This window comes from Mustela erminea, chromosome 10 (genome assembly GCF_009829155.1).
Source record: "Mustela erminea isolate mMusErm1 chromosome 10, mMusErm1.Pri, whole genome shotgun sequence".
In the NCBI taxonomy this organism is placed as follows: domain Eukaryota; kingdom Metazoa; phylum Chordata; class Mammalia; order Carnivora; family Mustelidae; genus Mustela; species Mustela erminea.
In genome coordinates, this window is record NC_045623.1 from 94538282 (window position 1) to 94562180 (window position 23899).

The window sequence follows — 23899 nt, forward strand, 5'->3', positions numbered from 1 at the left end:
CTCTGGGGCAGGGGCTCAAGGGGCTCAAGGCTCTGATTGTGCTCCTGTGTCTGGCCCTGGCAGGATATGTGAGAAAGGAGAAAAGTAAAGCGCCAAGGAAGGAGCCCCTTTATGTGGGGGCACAGGAAACACCATTTTGGCTGAGCCTCAAAAGAAAAAGGTTATGGCTCTGTGAACAGAGCAGAGAGCAAGGTTCTCCAGGTGGAGGAGATAGCATAAGCAAAGGTCTGGGGGTAGAGAAGTAGAAGGTGTGCTTTAGGGGAAGAGCGGCAGTTCCCATGTGAGCGGCTGGAGCTGGATTATGGTTCCGTGCACGAGTGGGGCAGGCAGGGTTCTAGAGGTGACCCGTCCTGGACCTTCTGGGGGGAACTAGAAGAGACATGACCCACTGGAGTATTAGGAAAACAGTGAGCCAGGCTCTTTCTTCTGAGCCAAGAGCTTCCTCCCAGACACATCCTCCGTCCCACGAGGATGCTCAAGTCAGGCTCAGGCTGGTGGGGTGGGGATGGGGGGCCCTCCCCTATACCTGGCCACCTTCCACAAAGACTAATCTGTCCCTTCCCATTTCCTGTCTGGAACAGCATCCCCTAAGGGAGCACCCCCCTCGGAGCAGGGCTGGGCTAGGCTGGTGAGCCAAAGTTCCCACGGAAGTGCGAGCCCTCGGTTATTTTCCTCAGGAGGTCTTGAGAATTGGAGCCCCAGGGCTAGTGGGGACAGTGACCAGAATGGTTTCCAGGGTGCATGGAAAGGTCTCCTGGTGCCACCGTGCTCCCAACATCTTCCTGTCTGCAGGCATAGTGATGATGTTTGAAGGCTGCCTTTTCTTTTCTTTTTTCTTTTCTTAAGATTTTATTTATTTATTTATTTGAGAGAGATCACAAGTAGGCAGAGAGGCAGGCAGGGGGTGGGGGAAGCAGGCTCCTCGCTGAGCAGAGAGCCCGATGCGGGGCTCGATCCCAGGACCCTGGGGTCATGACCTGAGCCAAAGGCAGAGGCCTTAACCCACTGAGCCACCCAGGAGCCCCGAAGGGTACCTTTTCTGATGCACTTACTCTGTGGCATCCATGGCATGTGGCACTTTCCACAGTGTCTCACTAGCCACTACTAACAACCTAGCAAGGAAGCCAGTAGGCCCCAAGAGGTGGCGGGATTCGCTCAATGTCAGTTCCCAAATGGCTGAGCTGAATGTGTCCAGCTTCAAAATCTGCATTCCCACCCGTGACACAGAGACCCTGACTCTGACCCCTCAGAGTTGCTATGAAGACAAAAGTGAAATGAGGGGAGTGAGCCCTCCCCAGGAGAAAGAAAGTGGGCAGCCAGTATCACCTAGCCCTGGCTGCAGAAATGTGGACGGGGTCCTGAGCAGTGAGTGGTCCAGGAGCTGATGCCCCTGACTTAGAAGGAAGGGGGCGGCCTGGTTGCAGGGAGATGACAGTCCATCAGCTACCCATGACCATCCTAGGCCCAGGCTGACTCAGTCCTCACTACCCAGCCCTTAGCATTCATGCCAAAGGCATGTGTGGCTTTGGAAGGAGCGCTGGACTGAGAGTCCACAGGCCTGGCTTCTGGTCCTGGCTCTACCCCTGATTTGGCTCACTTAGGGAGCTTCTTCTTGGGGCCTCAGTTAATTCATCTATAGAATGGGATGGGGTGGGGGTCAGCCCAGGCTCACTCCCTTCTGATCACACTGCCCTTCTTCCTGCTTCTTGCACGTACACTTGGTCTTGCCTCTGGGGCTTTGCTTTTGCTATTCCCTCTGCCTGAAGTGACCTTCTGACAGTCGACACCTGTCATTCTGGTTTCAGTGTACGTGTTACTTCGCAGAGCCCTTCCTCCATTCCTACCCAGGAGTTCACTACCATGCAGCCGCCCCGCTGGACTTTCTTTATGACACAACGAGGTAGTCTCTGCAATGAGCCTACATGGTACTGGGTAGGGTTAGAGACTCGAGAGTCGAATTCCCTGAGTCCAAATCCCAAACGTCAACAGTTAGAGCTGCATGATCTTGGCTATAAGCTCTCTGTGCCTCAGTTTCTTCACCTATAAAATGGGGTCAATAATAACATGCATTATCATTTTTTGTAAGGAATAAATAAGAAATGCATTAAAAAGCACTTGTGCTCAGCATACAGTAAGCACTCAATAAGTGTTGGGTGCTGTTATTATTATTATTATTATTATTATTTTAAGATTTCAATTATTTAAGAGAGAGTGTTGCACTAACAGGGAGAAGGGGCAGAGGGAGAGGGAGAAGCAGACTCCCCGCTGAGCAGGGAGTCAGATGCAGAACTCAATTCCAGAACCCTGGGATCACGACCTGAGCTGAAGGCAGATGTTTAATCGCCTGAGCCACCCAGGCGCCCCTTAGCAACATGGTTTTTTGTTGATCTTACTGATTAAGATTCAAGCTCCTGAGACAAGGACTTTGTCTTGTTCAATGACGTATTTCAAGCATGGAGCTTATTTTCTGGCACACAATAGGTGCCAACTAAGTATTTGTTGAATGAGTGAACAAACAGATCCATGAGCGCCCCCCTCTTCTAAGAGGCCCCATGTGGTTGGAGATGGAGAAGGGTAGGTACTGGGAAGACAGGGCTGGGCCCTGAGCAAGGTGCCCCCTCCACCCCAGCAGCCCCCATGATGGGCCCCATCCTGGCCTGCCCTGCCCTGGTGGGGGTCCACACCCTATAAGACAGAGGGGTCTCTCTGGGGATCAAGGTAGCTGCCCAGCCACCGTGACCATAGCAGCGTTGTGTGTGTCTGACGCTATTTCTCAGCTCAAATTCAGGCGTCCAGGCATGGGGGCCAACGTAGATTTTTCCCTGTGCTCAGCAGCCCTCCCTCCTGAACCTGCACATTTGGGCCCCGCACTGCCACCCACTCACAAACAGAACTGCCCCCAGTGGCCCCTCCCACCTGCTCTACACTAGTTCTCCTGCAGGCGTTTTCTTGGCAGTTGGCACGAGTCACCCCCCTCCCCCCCACCCCACGAGGACACTGCTTTATGTGCTTGGGCTTGAGAGGGAGGGGAGAGAGGGCCATGCTGTCATCTCTACTGACCATATCAGGCTTGGAGGGGAGATCCACTGGAGGCCAGCTGGCAAGGACCAGCGTCGGGATTCAAACCCAGGCAGTGCTGTGTGCTGCTTCTCCCTCCATTCATTCATTCAGCTCATGTTGACTGAGCACCTCTTTTGCGGCAGGCACTGCTGTGATCGCAGTGCCTGCCCGGGCGGGTGATCAGAAGGAAGTCCGGGCTTTGCAGCTGGTGCCCTTCAATAGAGCTTGCTGTGATAGGCAGGTGTTCTGTATGTGTGCTGTCCATGACCTTGTATGGCTGTTGAGCCCTTGAAGTGTGGCTGGTGCAAATGAGCAATTGAATTTTTTTTTAAGATTTTATTTATTTATTTGACAGAATGAGTGAGCACAAGCCCAGGGAGCGGCAGGCAGAGGGATAGGGAGAAACTGGCTTCTCACTGAGCAGGGAGCCGGATGTGGGACTTGATCCCAGGACCCCGGGATCATGACCTAAGCTGACGGCCGACGCTTAACCGACTGAGCCACCCAGCCATCCCAAGGAATTGAGTTTTTAATTTTAATTTAATTTTAGTTAATTTTAATTTCAGTAGCCCCATGTGGCTAATGGCTACGGTGCTGGTTATTATAGGTCTGTGCAGTTTTTTGAAGATCAATCATGGCCTCAGACCGTTAGGTCTCCAGCTCACATGTGAGCAGGAGAACCAGGTCGATTTCTCAGGGGCACCTCAGGCTGCCTTTTTTCCCATATATTAAAGTCACAGTCGTTCTTTTCACACCCAAGAAGGAGTTAGTCGCGGTTTTCTTTGAAATATGAGCCCCTCCTGACCCATCTTTCAGTTTTGGCTTCTTTTTTCCTTCTCGAGGTATAAGTGACATCCAGTGAAAGGCACAGGCCGGAAGCAGTTTGATGAGTTTTGACAAACATAGACACGCATGAAAACACAAGGGGAATCAAGATAGGGGACATTTCTAGAACATTTCCATTCCCCCAGCAGGTCCCCTCCGGCCTCTTTCCAGGAAGTCCTAGCCTCAGAGGCAACTGCTATTGTGATTTCTGTCCCCACAGATTCATTTTGCCCTATTTCAACCTCCTATAAATCATTTTCCCACTTTGACTAAGACAAGGGGACAAGAAATACTTCTCTTTTCTCTTTGTTACAAAAACCAGAGCACTAGCATGATGACAAGTGAAGGCCGACCCTGGGCTGCAGCGAGAAGGAGCCAAGGAGAAATGGGGGTGGGGTGGGAGGGCTTGGGGCCCTGGGGACTTGTGTCCTGTCCCCTGGCAGCCCCTCCTCGGCTCCTGAGAAAAGCTGAAAATACTGCTCTTCATGTAGAGTCTTCTAAATGAGGGCATTTCAAAACCGGGTACAGTGCTGCAGGCCAATAACTCACTTCTTGTGGGCCAGACTTGACCCGTGGGATGCCGGGTTGTGAGTCCTGCCTTGGGCTAATCAGACTGTTAGCAATAATAATAATACTATTTGTTAAGTGATTCCTTTGTTTGAGGTCCTCTTCTAAGTGTTTGATGTTATTAAGTCATCTAATCCTCCTAACAACTTATTAATAAATCCATTTTACAGATGAGTAAGCTCCGCCAGAGAGAGGGATTAGGGGACTTGCCCAGGGTTACAGAGTGAAGACTTGGCTGGGCTTTGAACCCTGACTGTTCAGAGGCCACGCTCGTGACCTCTGCACGTCCTCCCCTGGGGAGTGAGCACAGCGGGAGAGGCTGCCGGGGTGGGTCACTGCACTTGGGGTGCCGCTTCGCCAGCTCCCGGGGGTGCTGCCACCCTGAACAGGCAATGAGAGCGCACCTCAGCTCCGCCCGCCGGCACTGCCCTGGCTCGGGCAGTGTGCAAGTTCAGACACCTCGGCTGTCCGTTGGCGGAGTCCTGATTGTAGGAAGTGCTGGGAAAGCAGCCAGGGGTGGGGTCGGGAGGATAGCAGCCTGGCTGATGCCTGATGAAGTTCTTGGGGAGCACTGGGCAAGTGGGGGCAGAAGGAGCAGGAACCTGGCAGGGCGAGAGCCCAGGTCCAGGAGGGAGGCAAGGGAGAAGGGAAGGCTCAGCCACCCAGGGAGGCCCAGGGCCAGGCCAGGATGCTGTTACCACGGGGGCGGGGGGAGCTGGGGGTTGGAGCTTCCCCGCCGGCACCCCGCGCCCCAGCCTCAGCCCCTCTGCTGCACTTCGTCCAGACAAGTCTATCTCTAAGGGAAGGTTGGGCAGAGGAAGATAAGAATCATCAGGCAAAACAATGCTGTATTTCTATCATCCGGTCCCGCCTTGGGGAAGGGGCCCAGGAGGAAACAGGGCCCGTGAGGGTACAGCCAGAACCCAAACCTGGACTCTTGGCTTCCTCTCTAGTGCTCCTTCTACTCCATTTGGCCGTGTCCCTCAGGACCAGATGTTGTGGGGAAAGAGGGTCTGGGGTACCTGGCAGCAGCCTCAGTGGAATGGCGGGGACAGGCCAGACCGTCTCCCCCTCTGGCTGTGCTCTGTGTTACCAAGCCAGGCTGGCAGGAAGTGCTAAACCAGCATTTGCCAGTGTGTTTGTTTTTTCCAGTTGGATCTTCCCACCCACCTTCGCAATATGTGTTGCTCTCATATATCCCCCCTCCTACCAGTAAGGAAGCCAGGCTCAGAGAGGTAGAGATCATTGCCGAAAGGCATTGGCGGGAGTAAACGAGTGATGTCTATAGAGTGCTTCACACCATTCTGGTGCTCAGGGAAGGATTATGGGCCATCGGCCGGAGGGGGGAGGAGGTGACAGGACTGCTTAAGGAGGACCTCTTGGAGGAGGTGACATGGCGCCCAGCCTCTCAGGCTGCTGGTTCCCCTAGAGTTAAGATTGTTTCCTGAGTAAGCCCTGATGCTGGTTGGGTCTCCTCACTCGGAGGATGTCATTTCCCACCAGAAGACCGAAGTAACGGGGGCTGGTACCCTAGGCTCTCACAAGTCTTCTTGCAGCCTCCATATCAGGGGACCCCTCCGGGCCCAGCTGCACTTCCTGTGTATTGTGAAGGGGCAGCCTGGCCTGGGGGTGGTCACAGCACCTCTCTGAGCCTCGGTTTGCTCATCTGTCAAATGGGGACAGTGTGGCTTACCAGGCAGGTTTGTGGTGAGAACCTGGCACGGGATGTGTGCTCGGCGAACAGGCACCACGGAACCTCCAGGAAACAGCTATCGAATTGAATGGGACTTTTAAAGTCGAAGGACAGACAGATCCCCATCTAGCTTGATCTGTGCTTGAGCACAGAACTGAAAAGTCCCAACTACCTCGCCTGAAGCCCGTGCTTTAGAGGATCCAGGAGTCAGTCAACCCGATTCAACTGCCGTCTGTCTACACCGGATGAGGGCCCTACGGAGCAAGCTGGTTAGTGTTGCCCCAGGCCCAGAGCGGCCCGCAGTGCTGTGTTTGAGGCTCTAGGCCATGCCCTCTGTGTTGTTGTCTCACGCAGGAGGCAACGGCCCCGTAACTGAGCTCTGGGGACTCGGCCAGCACTTGAACCCATATCCTCTGGCCCCAGACTCTGTGCTCCTAGGGAGAGAAAGTCATCTACTAGAAATATGCAAAAAAACATTAATTTGGGCCAGGTTTTCACAGTCGCAAAGGCTTTCTATGCCTGGGATTCAGTGTTGTCCCCATGTCTCTGGATGAGAATGGGGTCACCTCTTGGTGGCAGACAGGTACGTGAGCTGCGGGGGGCCACATGGGTCCGTGCTTCTCCCCTGGCTCCTCCCCAGCTCCTCAACCACCTCCTGGGGAGGCCGCTGTCCAGCTTGAATGGCAGCAGCCAGCAGCCCCCCTTCCCTGGACTCCACTATGGGTGTGGCCCAGCCACCCCCTGTCCCGTGCTCACCTCGTGGGGCAAGCACCATCCCAGCCCCAGGCCCCAGTCCCAGTATCCACCTCGCTTTAGAGCTGTCAGTTGTCAGGAAGCAACGTAAAGGAGTGATTTTCAAACTTCATTCCTTGGAACCCTTGAGGAAGCCCGGTTGGGGTCAGGATATGGGGTCATTGAGTGCCCAAGGGGCAGGCCCACTTACGTCTCTTTTGTATTTTGGGTTGCTGTGGTAACTTTGAAATATGAAGGGCTCTATAGAATTAAGAATATACAGGCGTTGTGAACCACCGTTTGACTCCAGCAACAAACTACCTCCCCATTTTACAGATGGAAAAACTGCCTTCAAAGCCCAGGCTTTCCCCAAAAATGATAATAACATTCAGGCAGTGTTTTAAGCTTTTTAATGTGTTTGAGCCTCGCACCCCTGTGAGGGCCGCACCATTGTCTGCACCTTACCGAGGGCGCTGTAGCTCAGATGGAAGGGTTTGCTCCAAGGCTGGAATCCCGGGAGCCCAGCTCCCCAGTCCATGCTTTCAGCCACTCCCCGCCTGACAGGCACACCTTCTCTTTGTGTGCTGGGGAGGGGAAGGCACTTGCTGAAGCCCAGCGGAAGGCAACATGGGACCTGGGGCCAAAATGTAGACCTCCTGCCTCCCAGCCCAAGGCCTAGCCTGCTGTCCATGACATCACTGGGCCAGATGGGGAGATGAGCAGCTGTGTGTGAACCCCGGCTCTTTCTTCACTGGCTGTGTGACCTTGGACAAGTGAATGGACCTCTCTGAATCTGTCTCCTCACTTTAGAAAAGGGAGAACAGGGCCCACATCACAGAGACATCACGAAAGTCGAACAGGATCAGCCACGTAAGTTGGTGGGCGTGGGGTCTGGTGCAAACTGTGAGGGCCCCAGCCACCCTCAGTTCATGGATCCAAGGAGTCCCCAAAGCTTCCTGCCTCACCTGCTTCCTCCTCCCTCTTCCTGGCCCTTACTACCCCACCTATATAACACAAATACTAATTACAACCATTTCCATGAGCTGCTTCCTGGCTGAGCCTAATTAGGGGGTACTTCAGGCGTGACCATCTTAAGTATCAAGAGAGAGAGATTAACTTTGTCCCAAGTTTTATGTGATTAGATCAGCAAATTGTTAAGACACGTGTGGTGTCCTCAGCTTGGGCCTTACACAGACCAGTCATCCTGCGTGGGGTGGGGGCCAGCTGCACGTTTCCGGTCTGTTTTGAACTTGGTGCTTGGAGAAGACCAGAGCGAGTTGGCCCTTTAACGCAGCCAGGAAGGGATGCCTGAAGTGGGAAGGACGGACCCGTCTGGGGCTGCCACCTCGTTTGTTGTCATGGCAAAACCACAGGCTTTGGGCCTTGGCACACCTGGGCTGCCGTCTGGGCTTTGTTATTCACCAGGTGTGTGACTCTGGGCATGTTGCTAACCCTCCCGGTGTTACAGTTCTGTACTGTGCAGCGGCGAACAGGCAAGGAGGTACTATGGTGCCAGCAAGGGCCAGGCCCCGCACCTGGCATGTTCTAGGTCCCATCTTCTGTCGTTCCCCGTAGGATGGGAACCGCGTTTTCTGAACCCACTGCCACCCACACTAATGCTTCCTGAGTGCAGCTTCTCTGCAAGCACCGGACTGAGGACTTGATGTGTCTTATTTTATTTGATCGTATAAAGACCCTATAGAATAGGTACCATTATCCTCTCTACTTGATAGACAAGCAAAGCCCACACAGGAAGTGGGGGGACTTTGTCAGGGTCACACGGCTGCACTTGCCTGCGGTCACTCTGTTGGGATGAGATGCTAGAAGGTTGTGCAGGGTGCTGCAGGGGAAGAAAGGTCACAGTGAAGTCCGAGAAGGCTGCCTGGAGGAAGAAGCATCTGAGCTGATGAATTAGCCAGGGGAAGAAGCAAGGAGAGGCCTCATGGGCAGAGGGCAGCGGATTCGCAGAGGCCCGGCAGCCGGGAGCACGGTGTGGCTACGGGACTGAACCGTATGTATTTGACTGAGGTTCGAGCATGTGAGGGAGGACTAGCGAGTCAAGCTCAAGGGGAGCTGGGAGCCAGACCCCAGCAGGGAGGAGAGTTTGGAAGCCGCGCCAAGGCTCCTGTTTTTTTCTGCCATTTCCGGAGCCGGTGTGTGAAGGAGGAGAGTGACTGGACCATATCAGTTAGTTGAGAAAGTTCTGCTTAGAGCCAGCTGGGAGGTGAGGGACTGGGGTGGGGGGTGGGGGGTGATAATGGGAGATCAAGTGGGTCAGGGGGCCAACAAGGAAGGCTTCCAGGGGGAGGAGGGGCAGAGCCTAGAACACTCCCCCCTGCCCCAGAGGGGCAGAGGTAACAGACAGAGGCTATCACACCGGAGTGGGGGAGGTGGAGAGAGGTGTGGTCAGCAGTGTAATGTGTGGCCCAGGTCAGGGAGTAGGGAGGAGGTTGCTGGCCAGGTTTGGGGCTTGGGCGTGGGCTGGCCGCCTCAGCAGCACTGAGGGTGTTGGTTGGCAGCACTAGGTAAGGCTCTCAATGCCTCCCAGGGCCCCCAGGCAGGTGAGTCAGCAGCAGGCCAAGTAGGGGAGTGTTTGCCAGCTCCCTGCATGTGTGGGCATGTCTCATCTGCCAGCACGTTCAGGGAGCTCAGCCTGGGACTCTCTGGTCCAGACCATCGTGATCAACTCACGGACTGGCAAGGCCGCCACCTTCTCTGAGGAGGCGGCGAGCAGCCATAGTCTCCCATGTACGCTCTGTGTCCTTGGCCTTCTCTCTGTCTCTGAGTCTCATCTTTAGGCATCCCTTGCCCCCAACTCCTGTCTGCCTCCCCACTTTCCATGTCCGGCCTCCAGCTCCACCTGACCCCCTTGGTGGCACAAAGTGGAGTCTCCCTCCCCGCCCCCACCCACTTCTGTGGTCCCACGGCACAACCCAACTCCAGGCAGCCTGTTGTCTCCGCAGGAGGTTGGCCTAGGGAGCCAGGCCTCAGGGAGGTGGCCCAAAAACAGAGGGTCAGGAAGATCTGGGTTCGAGTTCCAGTTCTGCCGCCAACTGGCAAGCTGCTTCCTTTCTCCGGCCTTGGTCTGTGCATCTATAAAATGGGGGTCCCAGGTTGATTCCACAGGGTGCTCATGAGACACAAGTTAGATCAAGGTGTAGAGATGCCCGGGCAGCTCCGTCGGTTAAGCGTCTGCGTTCAGCTCAGGTCATGATCCCAGGATCCTGGGATCCCCACTTCAACAGGGAGTCTGCTTCTCCCTCGGCCCTCCTCCCCACTCATGCACAGCTCTCTCTCTTACTCACTTTCTCTCAAATAAGTAAATTCTTTTTAAAAAATTGGCATAATTGAGCCTTGAGAACTGGACAGTGCTGGGCTTGTGTGCGTGTTGATGACACTGGATGATACTGTTTTGGGTTTTGGGGCAGCAGTTGTGGTTTTTAAAAAAGCAAACATTTTATTGTAGAACCGTTGAGATTTATAGCATCATTGAGAAGATGGTTCAGAGAGTTCCCTTAAACCACACATCCAGCTTCCCCTGTTATTAACGTCTTCTGTGGGATATCGGTCACAACGAATGAGCTGATATGGATACATTATTACTAACTGAAGTCTATACTTAATTCAGATTTCTTTCATTTTTACCTAATGTCCTTTTTCTGTTCTGGGATTCCATCTGGGACACCCCATTACATTTAGAGTCCTGTCTCCTTAACTTCTCTTGACTGTGACAGTTTCTCAGACTTGCCTTGTTTGATGACCTTGACAGCTTTGCGGAATACTGTCAGGTATTTTGTAGAATGCTTCTTCGTTGGGATTTGTTTGCTGTTTTCCTCCTTATTAGCCTGGGGGAATGTGTGTTGGGAAGGAAGACCACAGAGGTAAAGTGCCACTTCTGTTACCTATCAAGAGTACCTACTCTCACTGGACATATCACTGTTGATGTTGACCTTGGTCAGCAGGGAGTCTGTTATTTTTGTCCTGAGCACAGTGGCACGGCTACAGTCAGGCCAGCATTGGCTGTATGAAGGCCAAGCTCGGCTATGTGGGCGAGGGTAGGGGCGCCTGGGTGGCTCAGTCAGTTAGGTGTCTGACTCTTGATCTCAGCTCAGGTCTCCATCTCAGGGCCATGAATTCAAGTCCCACATTGGGTCCCATCCTGGATATGGAGCACACTTAAATAAAAAATTTATAAAAGAAAAAATATGTGGATGATGGGAAAATCCCAAGTAAATGAAAAAAAATGGTGGAGAAAATAAAGAAAAACAGGTATGAAGTGGGTTGACTTGGGGCTGGGGTGCGTGCTGTATACCAGGCTGTCCACAACAACCCTTTCTCCAGATGAGGAAAATGAGGTCCCAGAAGGGAAATGACGTGAGCCCAGGATCCTGGGATTGGGCCCAGGTCTACCTTGACTGCCTGACCCCCACTGCTGAATAAGCACCTTGACGCTGCATTCCCTGGGGAGGGGTTAAGGGAAGGGGAGTGGTCTTTGCTACAGGTTGCTTCTTTTTTTTTTTTTTTTTTAAGATTTTGTTTATTTATTTGACAGAGATCACAAGTAGGCAGAGAGGCAGGCGAGGTGGAGGGGGGAAGCAGGCTCCCTGCTGAGCAGAGATCCTGACTCGGGGCTCAATCCCAGGACCCTGAGATCATGACCTGAGCTGAAGGCAGAAGCTTTAACCCACTGAGCCACCCAGGTGCCTGCTACAGGTTGCTTCTAATTTACTTTATTCTGCAAAGGATTCGTGATGGGTTATGACCAAAACTCATTCAGTAAGATAATATGCAACTGAAATGGAAAATCAGAATCAGGGAAAACAGACTGAAAAATGTGGACAAGGAAAAGGCTGAACATAAAGACCAGGGAAGTGCCCGTAAATGAGTGTCTGATTTGACTGTCAGTTTCCTGGCAGCCAAGGGAAAAAGGGATCCGAGCCAATTCCTAGGATTCCTAGTATCAAAATAGGAACATTGTGGTAAATTTAAAAATAAATTAATCAAATGGAAATTTCCTTCTAAAAGACTGAGCAATGCAATAGATGACATAATAGTAATAATAAATGTCATATAGTCTCATCTTTAGGAGTGACACCCATATTTTCACTAGCTTGTCCCTTGCCTGAAATTGTTCTATTTGATTTTACATGACTGTCATCAAGCAAATAAACTCTACTCTTTCTTCTTTGTTGAAGTCACAGATGCTAATGCCCTTGTGAAAACCTGGGATACTAGTTATCTAGTTATCTATAGTTAACTAGTTATCTAGTTAGTGAACTAGTTATCTATATACCAGGTTGTGTGCTGGGTGCCAGGGCTGGAAAGTAGTAAGAGGATTGTTGCCCACCCCCCAGGTTCTCTCCATCTCGGGTGTGGAGATGCCCAGATAAGGCCTGTACATAATGCAGGTGCCACTTGGAGGAGGGAGGGGGGAACCTTGGGGAAGGAAGTGGGGAGGGCTTCATGGAGGAGGAGGTAGGCCAAAGATGGAGAGCAGTGGAGGGGAGGGGGCCCCAGTTTTGGGAGACAGGTATCAGCTACTGGTCCCTCGGGGGCGGGGACCAAGTCCTCCTCTGAGCTGCCCCCTCACCTTGCAGCACAGGCCTGACGTATGTCAAGGACTCTTGGACTCCCGTTGGTGGCCGACCCCTGAGGGGCTGGCTCAGAGCTGGGGTGATGACCACACACCTGAGGGGTATGTGGAGGATGGACCCGGAGAGGGAGGAGTTCGGGGTTCTTTAGGCCATAGGGATTGACGGAAGCTGTTTGATTGAGTTGCGGCGTATAAGTAATGATTGAAGGAAAAAGGATACCTTGTGAGCACCTGCCGTGTGTCCTGCACTGCTCTAAGCACTTCGTCTGTATTAACTCTCTGAAGGATGACAGCAGTCCTGCAGTGGGGGGTACAGTGATTATCATCTCCATTCTCCAGACAGGACAGCTTAGGCACATAGAGGTTGTCACTTGCGCAAGGTCACACAGCTGGGAAGTGGCCCCATAGGCATCTAAACCGAGGCTCGGATCTAGAGCTTCTACCCAGTCTGTCGTTGTGCCGTTGAATACCTACTGGACTAACACATGATGTGAGTGTGTGTGAGATGACCTATAAGGACTTCACGGATCCCAGCCAATCACAAGCCCCCAAAGCAGGAGCTGGTGGAGCAAAGACTCAGAAAGAATGTGGAAGCATGGAGGGTGTGGCCAGGGTGAATGTGGAAGCATGGAGGGTGTGGCCAGGGTGTCGCAGGCCTGTGAATTTCACTGGGACTGCACTTCCTGCCTCTGACAGCTCCAAGGTTCCTTGAAGATCCCCCGCCTTGGGCAAACCAACAGCGAGAACCCTCTGCGTGACTAACACAGTCACAGCAAATGGGATCCCGCCCGACTATCACCCGGCCAGAGGCCTTTGGTGTCAGAAGCATGTGAGCGTTTCTAGTATTTCTTATTTCTGTTCACCCCAGGCCTTTGATTTCCACAGGGTGGGGTTTCCAGAGCGGGGCACTGTCACAGCTGCCTCTGGCTCCCACCACTTTTTCTCTGCAGCTGGAGGTCTGGGGCGGGGTGGGGGGTTGGGGGGGATGAGCTGTGGCTTCCACTCCTCCGTCCTTGGTCTCCACCTTCTCATGAGCATCAGGCACAGAGGGGCAGGGGGAGGAACCAGAGGACGGGGGCAGACTCGCCACAAAGCAGCTGTGTTCTCCTTTCCCCGAAGCTTGCGGGGTCACGTGTGACCCCAGCACTGCAAAAAGACGATTAGAACGAGTGTGGGCCACCCAGCCAGCTCGGTGACTGGACTCCATGAGGGCCCCACCCGAAGGTGCAGCTCCCCCTTTCACAAAGAGCACAGGACTGAGAGTGTGGGACCCAGGTTCAAGGCCACTTCTTAGCCTCGTGGCTGAGGTTCTTGGAGGCAGCAGCATGAGGCTAGGCAGGCAGGCATTCACATCCTGGGCCTCTCACTCTCCAGCCGGGTGATCTGGCTGGCGAGGGAAGAGGGGGGTCGAGTCGTGCCAACCCCCTCATCCTCAGTCTTCTCATTGGGAGCCTTGCAGAGCATCTTGGGGTCAGGACCGCTACATTTTGTCAGATAGCACATCCACAGACAGGCTGCAGTGGGACGGACGGCACCGGTGGCCTGGCCTTGGCCCCCAGGATGGGCTTCCAGCCTCCCTCCCTTGCCTGCTGCCTTCGCTCCAACAGCCGAGGAGGCTCCAGCTGCAGACTTAGCCCCGGGGAGACAGGGCCTGAGGAACCCTGGCCCCAGGCTTCAGGGTCCTCCCGTTTAGAATGCTATGTGCTGGAACAGAAGGAAGCATGAGGTAGGGCCTTGGGTGGGGGGGGACACTGAGCAGGGGACCAGAAGCCACCTTTTCCGGAGGGTGGTGAGGAGAGCTTCCTCGAAGAGATGATCTCTGAAATGAGACAGAAGGAGGCGGAGCCACTGCCTCTGTACCCAGGCAAATTACCTGCCCGAGCCTCACTTTCAGGGTCTGTAAAAGGGGCCAATAATACTTACTCAGAGGGAAGGGCAAGAGGCTTAAAAGGATGATAGATGTGAAAGAACTGACAAATGCCTCATACCCCTAAGTGTCTCTGAAACAGTAGCGGCTGTGCTGGGCTTGGAAGGTGTGTGGTGAACTGAACTTCTTTTTCAAGGGTCTTTCCTTTGGGCAGTTGACAGCTGTTACTTAGTTTAAACAAGAGTCCTGGCTTCAGAAAAAGGCCAGTCTGTAACTCAGCGTGAGGAGAAGCAGCCCTGGAGTCCTTTCCACCTGTAGAGGGCTTTCCCCCACCCACTGGGAGTAGAGCAGAAGACTCCAGAATTAAAATTCTTCCCAAGTACCCACCTTCCCCAGGCCCGTGCCAGCTCGATAGTTTCCTTTGTCCTTGGACATTGCAAAATTTGATGGTCAAGGACAGCAGCACTGCCCCAGAGTAATTTTCACTTCCCCTCCTCTTGTTCCACCATCGAATGGAACTGTTTATTGAGCACCTATTGTATGCGAGGTGATGGAGATTCTCTGTGCCAAAGAAGGTTCCGGCTCTGGGTGCGGGGGAGGGATCAATGTAAACTAAAATAACAACATACTGCAGTAAAGATAGAGAAAAATGGGGTGTGTAACAGAGTATTTGAGGGACTAAGAGTGGTCAGGACTCTGGAGGAGGTGGCGATTTAAGCGAAGGTCTGAAGCGGAAGTGGCCATGGGAGGAGGAGAGATGAGGAAAGAATGTTCCAGATAGAAGGGAAAGCAGCTGGAAAGATCGGGAGGGAGGGGAGAAACGTGAGAATCTGAGGAACTCAGTGAAGGCTGAAGAAGTTGGGGCCTGAGTGAGTGAGGTGGGGGCAGCACGAGATGAGGGTAGGCGGGGGGCCCGTGGACAGACTGGCAAAGGGACTGTCTTTGGGAAGTGTCAAGCAAGGGAATAGCAAGTTCAGAATTTCCTTTTAAAGGTTCGCTCTGGGTGCTGAGAGGACCAGAGCAGAAGCAGGAGGCTGCCGGGAGCTGTCGCTGTGACCCCAGGCAGTCACCCCACCCCTCTGAGCCAGTTCCTGCACACCCGTGTGTGGCCTAGGGAACCGAATATGGGAATTGACACGCTCTGGGGGAAGCTGGAAAATGTATAAATGTGGGGGATTCCAGGTCCCACTGGAAGTGGCTGGCGGATCCTTTGGGAAATTTCTGGGTTAGACCTCTCTGAGGTAGGAAGCAGAGTGCTGGGTACCTAGGGTCCTGACCTGAGCACCCCACGTCTGAGGGAGTCTGCTTTTCCAGCCCAGCTCACCTGGCTGGGGAGGGAGCACCTGCTTGAGACTCTTGCCTCCTGAGACCAAAGGTGGAGGGATGGGTCGGGTCACCTTCCTGGTTTTTTGACTAGCCCTAAGCCTCTGGAATTTTCATTAATTGTCTGGCTTAAAATCCCTGAGCTAGAGGAAAGGGGAAATGAGAGGGGAGACACCTGCCTTTTCTCTTCCACCTCCCGCCCCCTAATCTTTCTAGCTCTGATGGGGAGACTTACTCGAGGCATCTAAGGGGCCCTGGGAGGTGGAACCTCTCTCTTGACAGTTGTGGTCCAAATTAGGGGCATCTTCCTAGTCCTCCACTCCCGCTGGCAATCCCCGTCCTGAAGGGTGACTTGGGGATTCCCAAGAGGAGGGGCTGCTGCGAGACCCCTTCCCGCCAGCAGCGGCTGGCCGTGGGGGGCCTCCACCTACGCCAGGTCTCCCCTGGGGCCATGAAGGGAACCGGCAACTGCGCGCTGGTCAGGCCCCGCCCGCGAAGGTGGCGCGTTGTCCGGCCCGCCGGGCCAGTCTGTCGCGCAGTGGCCGCGGGGACACTGGGGACCAGGCATCTCCGGGGCGCAGCATGAGGAGCCGGTGGCCGCTGCACTGTGGGCGCCGGGGGTGAGGCGTCGTGTTGCATAAGCGGGGGCGGGGGGGCGGGGGGACGGGGGAGGCGGGATCCCCCTCCTCCCGCCGCGGGCCGGTCCGTGGGCCGGTCTCGGTGTCCCGGGCGGGGCGGGGCGCGCGGCGGCGGCGGCGGCGGCAGCGCTGGGCCGCTTCCCCATTCTCCCCATTCGCCCGAGAGCCATGGAGGCGCTGAGGGAGTCCGTGCTCCACTTGGCTTTGCAGATGTCGACCTACAAGCGGGCCACGCTGGACGAGGAGGACCTGGTGGACTCGCTGTCCGAGGGTGAAGTGTACCCAAATGGCCTGCAGGTAGGAACCCTGCCGGCTGCGAGCCCCCAGGCAGCTGGGCATGCGCACTGCTGCCTCCCCGCCCCCACCCTGCCAGCCCCCACCCTGCCAGGCGGAGAGGGGGCCATGCCAGCCTGGCCGGCTCAGGGCAGCTCTGGGCTCCGTGGGGGAAGATGACTTTCGGGGCAGAAGTGCCTCCAAGGCACTGGGCTCCCTCCCCCCAGGGCTCCTCCCCAGCTCTGGCTGTCCCCCAGTCCTGCCACCTGCCAATGGCACTACAGCCCCTTGGCAGAGTTGAAGCACCCTAAGGAACTGAACTGGACCAGTTACCTTTCACAGGAAAGGCAGTCCCTGAGTGCTGAGGGACCTGCCCAGGGTCACACAGTCCAATAACAGCAGAGTTTAAAACTGTCCCAGTTTTAGTGTGGAAAGCCCCGTGTCCCTGGAAACCTTTCAGTCCTGAGCAAACCAGGATGGTTGGTCACCCTATCTGGTAGGCATGGCCCCATTCTTCCCCTTTCCCCCAATACCTGAATTTCCTGCAGGGAGGAACCGATCTTCTACCTCCTCTTTTCCTGTCCCTTTGCAGCCTGCTCACGAAACCCAGTTCCTCCCCTCCCCAGGGTCTGTCCCTGTGAGTCTCAGACATGCCCACCACCTCCCTTCCTTGTGGCAGAGCAGTGAGCATAGCTGCTTCCTGCTCTTCTCTCCCTGCAGGGCTGAGCTGGAACAGTATTGAACAGGGCCTCAGCCCTGGTGGACCCAGGCAGGTGGGTGGGAGCAAGTTGGAAGTGTCAGGGACACTCAGCGGGGGCCCTTGATGTGGCTCCTGAGAAACCAGCCCAGAGAGAGGAACGGGGCATCTTAGTCCAGGAGAACTTATGCCAGGTTGACCAAGGGAGGCATTGGGGAATGTGTTGGGGCCCCCCAGTGAGCTGACACCAAATCACAACTCACCCAGAGGGCAAGCTTAGGGTGCGTGCAGCCGTGGGCTGTCAGATCCAACCCTACTCAGGGTTGCCCAGTACTGAAAGGTTTCCAGGGACACGGGGCTATTATTCCAGAAGCTGGAATAATAATACCAGTAAAGAAAAACAACACTGTTGGTGTCCTTCCTCCAGGCTGGGAAAGTAGGCTCAGGGAGATCCAAACTCATGACTCCCAAGTGGTCTGCCCCCTGGGACATGGCACTCTTACCCAAATCATCCCACTTAACTCTTCAGGATCACCCCATGAGCTGTAAGGATTACTGTTCCCACTTACAGATGAGGAAACTGAGGGTCTGAGTGGGTATACAACTTGTCTTAGGTCCCAGAACTAGAAATCTGGGAGAGAGAGAGAACTTCTCTCTGTCTGGAACCTCTTCCCTGGGACCCTTCTTGAGAGGCTAAATCCAGCAGGAAATTAGATTTCTGTGGCAGGCACTTTTCCCTTCACAAATCAAAACAGAATCTAATCAGCAATCTTTTCAGTGTCATCTTGCACAGAAGGTTCTAAATATATCAGCACAAAAGCATTTCAGAATTCACAACAAAATAATAGGCCATGTTGTCATCACCATAACATAACAGTAGCCCACATGCCTTTTTCAGGCCACAAAGTGTGTTCATCCATCCTGGGGCTGCCAGGGAGAGTGGAAGCAGCCCAGTCTCTCAAGCTGGGTTCCCTGGGATGAATTCTGATTCCGCTCATGGTCATGGGTGAGCTGCTTAACCCCTGAAAGCACAATTCCCTCATCTGTAAAATGGGGGTTAGGGAAAGTTGGCGATGCCTCTCACAGGGCCTGCTAGGATTATTGTTGTTTTTATGATCTGTGAGGTCAGGGCCCCGTGGCTATGTTACAGATGATGAAGCGGAGGCTCAGACAGGTTGGGGACATTCCTGTGGTCACAGAGCTATGTTTTGAAGTGCAGTGTTGCTGTCCCTACACCAATCTGCCAAACTGGGTACATTGTCTACTTTCTATACAGGCAAAGCCAAATGATTGCCCCAAGGACTTGGGACCTTTCCGTGGGTACCCAGTCCAGCTTCACTTGAGCCCCCATGACTTCCCCAAAGCAAGTGTGAATGAGCTACTGCTTTAATGGAGAACTTGTTCAGCTCAATTTACGAAGCCAAGCTTTCTACTAATTTTTTTTTTTAAAGATTTTATTTATTTATTTGACAGAGAGAGATCACAAGTAGGCAGAGAGGCAGGCAGAGAGAGAGAGAGAGAGGAGGAAGCAGGCTCCCTGATGAGCAGAGAGAGAGCCCGATGCGGGACTCGATCCCAGGACTCTGAGACCATGACCTGAGCCAAAGGCAGCGGCTTAACCCACTGAGCCACCCAGGCGCCCACTAATTTTGTTTTTAATCACTGGAGTGTTTTTTTCTCCCCGTATAAAGACGTTACGTGCTTATTTATGAAAAAAAAAAAAGTGTAAAAAATATATATTTAAAAGGAAACCATTATCCCAGCACTTGGAGATAACCCCTTCTGGTTTTCCACATTTGCACACTTATATTTATAAACATAATTGAGCTCACTCTAAGTACACGATGTTGTGCTGTGCTTGTTTCACTTAATGCCACTCCATGAGCATTTTTTCTGTTGTTTAACAACTCCCAAAACATGCTGTCATTAAAAATTATAACGCCAAGGGGCGCCTGGCTGGCTCAGTCAGTAGAGCATGTGACTCCCGATCTTGGAGTCGTGAGTTTGAGCCCATATTGGGCATAAAGGTCACAGTACATAAAATATAATGCCTCACAGTACCAGTATATAAAACTACCTATACCCCATCTGAAGGTTGGATAGTCGGCCCAATAACTAACATTGTAGGTGACCATTCCTCAGCCCTTTGGATAATTTCCTGTGAGCCGATGCTAGAATTGCAATTGCTCCTTGAAATTGAAGATTTTTTCTTATTTTTAAAAAGATTTTATTTATTTATTTTGACAAAGAGAAACACAGTGAGAGAGGGAACACAAGCAGGGGCAGAGGGAGAGGGAGAAGCAGGCTTCCCGCCAAACAGGGAGCCCAATGCAGGGCTCGATCCCAGGACCCTGGGATCATGACTGAGCTGAAGGTAGGTGCTTAACGACTGAGCCCCCCAGGTGCCCCGAAGTTAAGATTTTTAAAATGGCCCCATCCCCTCCTCTCAAATTTCCCTCTTAGATGGGCAGCTATAAAAATAAGCTACTTGACTTTTCACAATTTTGAAGCCCACTGATTCTGGAAATCCAAAGTTACCCATACCAATACCAGTAAGTAAAACCCTGCATCTCTCCAGCAAACTTGACAGCTTTGTTACTGAGAATGCTGACCAAGTGCTAGATTTAGCTGGACCACATTCTATGGGTACCGCAGCTGAAAGGCTTTTTTTTCCCCCTTTATCTCATGTTTAGGCCCAAGGTAATTGTGATTCACTAAAATTACTCACTGCAGACTAAGGGCCGAATTTAAAGCCAGATGGCTCCAAGGCCTCAGCTTTGCCTCTGATGGTCTATGAGACCTGAAAGCAGCTCATGAAATAGGTTCTTTTCGGTCAAATGGGGTTAATATTATTTTTTTATTTTTTTAATCTATTTTTTAAAGATTTTATTTATGTATGTATTTGTGATTGAGAAGGAACGAGAGGGCACAAGCAGGGGGAGCAGTAGGCAGAGGGAGAAGCAGACTCCCTGCTGAGCAGGGAGCCCGATGCGGGACTCCATCCCAGGACCCTGGGATCATAACCTGAGCCGAAGGCAGATTCTTAACTGACTGAGCCACCTGGGCGTCCCAGGGTTAATATTATTAGTCGACATTGTTTGCAAAGATTGAAATGAGGCCGTGTAAGTGAAAGCATTATGCACAAAAGCATTGTGCATAGTGCACAGACCGTGGATTTGGTTGCATTGTTACCATGACTCACTAGGCGGGAGGTCACGGAGATGCCCTAAATGTAACCACTTTGCTCTCAGGAGCCTCTCCTCTGCTCAAAGAAGGCTGCCCCATGCCCCAGCACCCACCATTTTGGTGGCTCAAAGGGGGTCAGCAAAAGTGATCCCGCAGTCTAAGCTGGGGAGCAGGCGGCCCTGACACTGCTACCCAAGCCTTTGAAACTCATCTTGTTGCTTCTAAAAATCAGTTTCTTTAAGAGAAGGGAAAGCTGAGATATTTCATTCTTGATGACTTTTCTCATCTTCCCCCTCACACCTCCAAACATGCCACACACAGGGCTGTCCTTCGAGGGTGATTTCAGGGACAAGCCCACTTCGTACTTTAAGAAGACCTCTGTGCTGGGGCGCCTGGGTGGCTCAGTGGGTTAAGCCTCTGCCTTTGGCTCAGGTCATGATCCCAGGGTCCTGGGATCGAGCCCCGCATCGGGCTCTCTGCTCAGTGGGAAGCCTGCTTCCTCCTCTCTCTCTGCCTGCCTCTCTGCCTACTCGTGATCTCTCTCCCTGTCAAATAAATAAATAAAATCTTTAAAAAAAAAAAAAAAAAAAGATGACCTCTGTACTCCCCAGGAGTCCACTTATTTGAGATGGTCAGACCTGGGACCGCGTCTAGCTTCCTCATTATAAAGATAGGAGACTGAAGCCCGGACATGGCCCAGCGACACACGCACAGGGTCTTGATAAATCATAGCTGACCTTCAACCTCCCTTTTCCCATGCCATGGGCAGCTAGCTGGGTGTTCCTTCCGGGAAACAAAGAGGTGGAAAGTGCTTCTAAATACTGTGGTTCCTGTGTCAATGGCAAGAGTCCCCTCCCCCACAGCAGGCACTAGTGTGAGCTATTATGGGTCATTGGAAGAGAGTCCAGCATGCGGGCCTGGGGGACAGGTAGGGTTCAGGCAAGAGGCAGGGACGATAAGAAGATACCGTTTTGCTCTGGGCGGGCTCCAGTGGCCTCAGCTGGAAGTCCACTGTATAAAAACTTTGCTGGAAGAAACTCCCCCAACCAAACCCCTTCATGGTAGCTGAGCTGTCAGGGTCTGTCTGCTCGGAGAGGCTGAACTTGAAGGAGGCAGCCTGGTCACCCTGCCAGCCCTCGTTGGGTAGCCAGGCTCTTGGGCTGCAGGGGGTGGGCTCCCTGCCAAACCCTTGGCCAGACTGATTCCCATTCACCTCTCTATGCAGTCCAGGTCACTGGGGGACCTGGTGGGGGCTCAGCAAGGACCTCTGCCTCCCTTTCGGACCCCCTGCTTCCTCCGAACACCAGGCTCTGCCCCACTTCCCACCCCTTCTCCCGCTGGCTTGCCTCCTGGGCCCCAGGCATCCGTGTCCCTCGTCCCGTCCTTGGCCTGCAGAACTCGTTCTTGCTGTAAGCCTAGGTGAGCCAAGCACTCACTTCTGTAACCGAATATTTATCCCTCATTAGGGCTTTGTTCCCTTGGCTGTGTAAGCTTTGGGAACCCCTAGGTTGGACAGCTCAACTGTTTCTCTCTCTCTCTCTCTCTGTTTTTTTGGCTGTCTGTGTCTTTCTTCCTCTGTCTCCGTTTCCACCTCGCTCCTTTGAGGGCATCCTTTTCCTTTGGTCTCATTCTCCCTCTGCCCCCCTTGACAATAAATGGGATATTAAGCCCACCCGTGAGCGCGGCGTTTACAGTAATTCTCCGCTCCATCTCCCACGTGCCAGCTCTGCTCCTTGGCTGACGGCTGCTCCCAGTTACCTCTCCCGAGACGGAGTGGGCTGCCTGCCACTAATCCTCTCCTGCTCCCAGCCGCTGCAGACCAGTGTCTGGTGAGCAACATGCTCTTGTTTCCAAAAGGAAAGTGAGAAAGCACTTGTGTCCTCCCCTTGCTGTGACCTCAGCTTGCTGGATGGTCTGAAGGAGGCTGGGCAGTGACCACAGGGCTCAGAGAGAAGGGCCTCGAAGCCTGGCCCCGTCCACTGCACCAGGAATCGGATGGCTTCCCCCAGAGAGGCCTCTGGGCGACTTCTCCTGCCCCAGGGGGATGCCTCTGGATCCCTTCTGCCCTCAGAGAGGAGGCTTGTCAAGCAACCCGCAGGCGCTCAGCCAGTCAGCACTGAGTTGAGCAAAGAACATTACAAAGGTTACAAACCCTATTTTCAAATTCCGTTTGCCATTTCTTCCTGGAACTGAATTTCTAATTTAATTTGGACTTAATTCTGATTCAGTTTCCCAGTGAACACCATCTGTTTGGTTGACACGAGACAATGAGGCTCGGCTCGACTCTTTGCTCCTTGGTGGCGTGGCCATGGGCCTGAGGCTGAGGGTTCTGGAGAGACATGAGTTTCCTCACTGTTCCCCCTCCTCCCCCACTTCCTGTGTTTCTTCTGGAGCTGCTACTCGTGCCTGCTCTTCAGGACGCTGTGAAGATAGGATAGCATCTATAATATTCTATAATATTCTATATTAGAATAGCATCACCCAGCAACAAAATGGAACTAATGCGACGGCCGGGCCCCTAGAAGGCACTCGAATATTAGCTACCTTTATGACTCCTTTTTCCTTTCTTCTGTTTCTCTCATCTTCTCCCTTCCCTTCCTCTTTCCCTCTCTTTTACCTGACTCCCCGCCCCCCTGGGAGTTGGGGGGCGCTCCCTCCACAGACCTGGCTGGTGAGGTGTGCCTGCTTCCCCAGGCCTGACGGCTATGCTCCCTGGCTTCCGAGAGCCAGCACCAGGCAGAGGGGTGCCCCCTGCCTCTTTGCCTGTTGCCCCCTCTCCTCCTGCACTGGGCCATGATACGGGGGCCTGAGGGCCCTCAGGAGGAGGCAGCCCGTGAGGCAGGCCAGGGGCAAGCTGGCAGGAAGAGGGAAATGTCAGTGCTTGCTTCATATCCTCTGGGACTCCTCTGAATAGCAGTTCCCAAGAGGAGCTGTGTGAGAAAATGGATGCCGAGGAAGAGGCACTTTATAAATCTGCCACTGCTGGGAACATGTTAGCACCTCCCTGGCCTTCCCGGCCCAGTGTTAACTTCACGGTAGTACCGTGGTCAGAAGCTTTGTGACTCGCCTTTTTTTTTTTTTTTCCTGTTTCTCACATTTTTAAAACTGTTCTTCAGAAAGGGGTTTTGGGCAGCGGCAGCCTTCCTCCTATCTGGGTCTTGGAGCCACCCGGCCCTCCTCGGAAATATGACTAGGCCCTGAGTTCCTTTTGTTGGTTTTAGAACACAATTCTCTTTTTTCCAAAAAAGTTCTCATGTTCCCCTTTCTCTGGTACGGCAATTTCCAGTCATTTCCTGCCCAGAAATTACGCCGTGATGACCATGAGGCTGCATGGTGCCCATCCCTCAGGGGACCGGCCTCAGATCCCACACGTCTGCGTGAGGCGCCTTGAGGGCTGGGACCTGGCTCCCAGGAACAGGCACCCCCTCAGCTTTTGGGGGAGCAC

The 23899-nt window shown here is 53.3% G+C and overlaps 1 protein-coding gene across 5 annotated transcripts in view; it reads left to right on the forward strand.

Annotated features, from left to right (window-relative positions):
• Window positions 1-23899, forward strand: part of ECE1 (endothelin converting enzyme 1) — a 116270-nt gene that overhangs the window by 36755 nt on the left and 55616 nt on the right. For 3 of the 5 annotated variants that reach the window (XM_032303671.1, XM_032303670.1, XM_032303672.1), the window contains exon 2: window positions 16509-16595. The exons of 1 other annotated variant lie outside the window; for it this stretch is intronic. In XM_032303671.1, the coding sequence (XP_032159562.1) occupies window positions 16509-16595 (87 nt within the window). Of the gene's footprint in view, window positions 1-16202; window positions 16281-16508; window positions 16596-23899 lie in introns of those variants that run through there. One more of the 5 variants, XM_032303674.1, reaches the window with a different exon arrangement.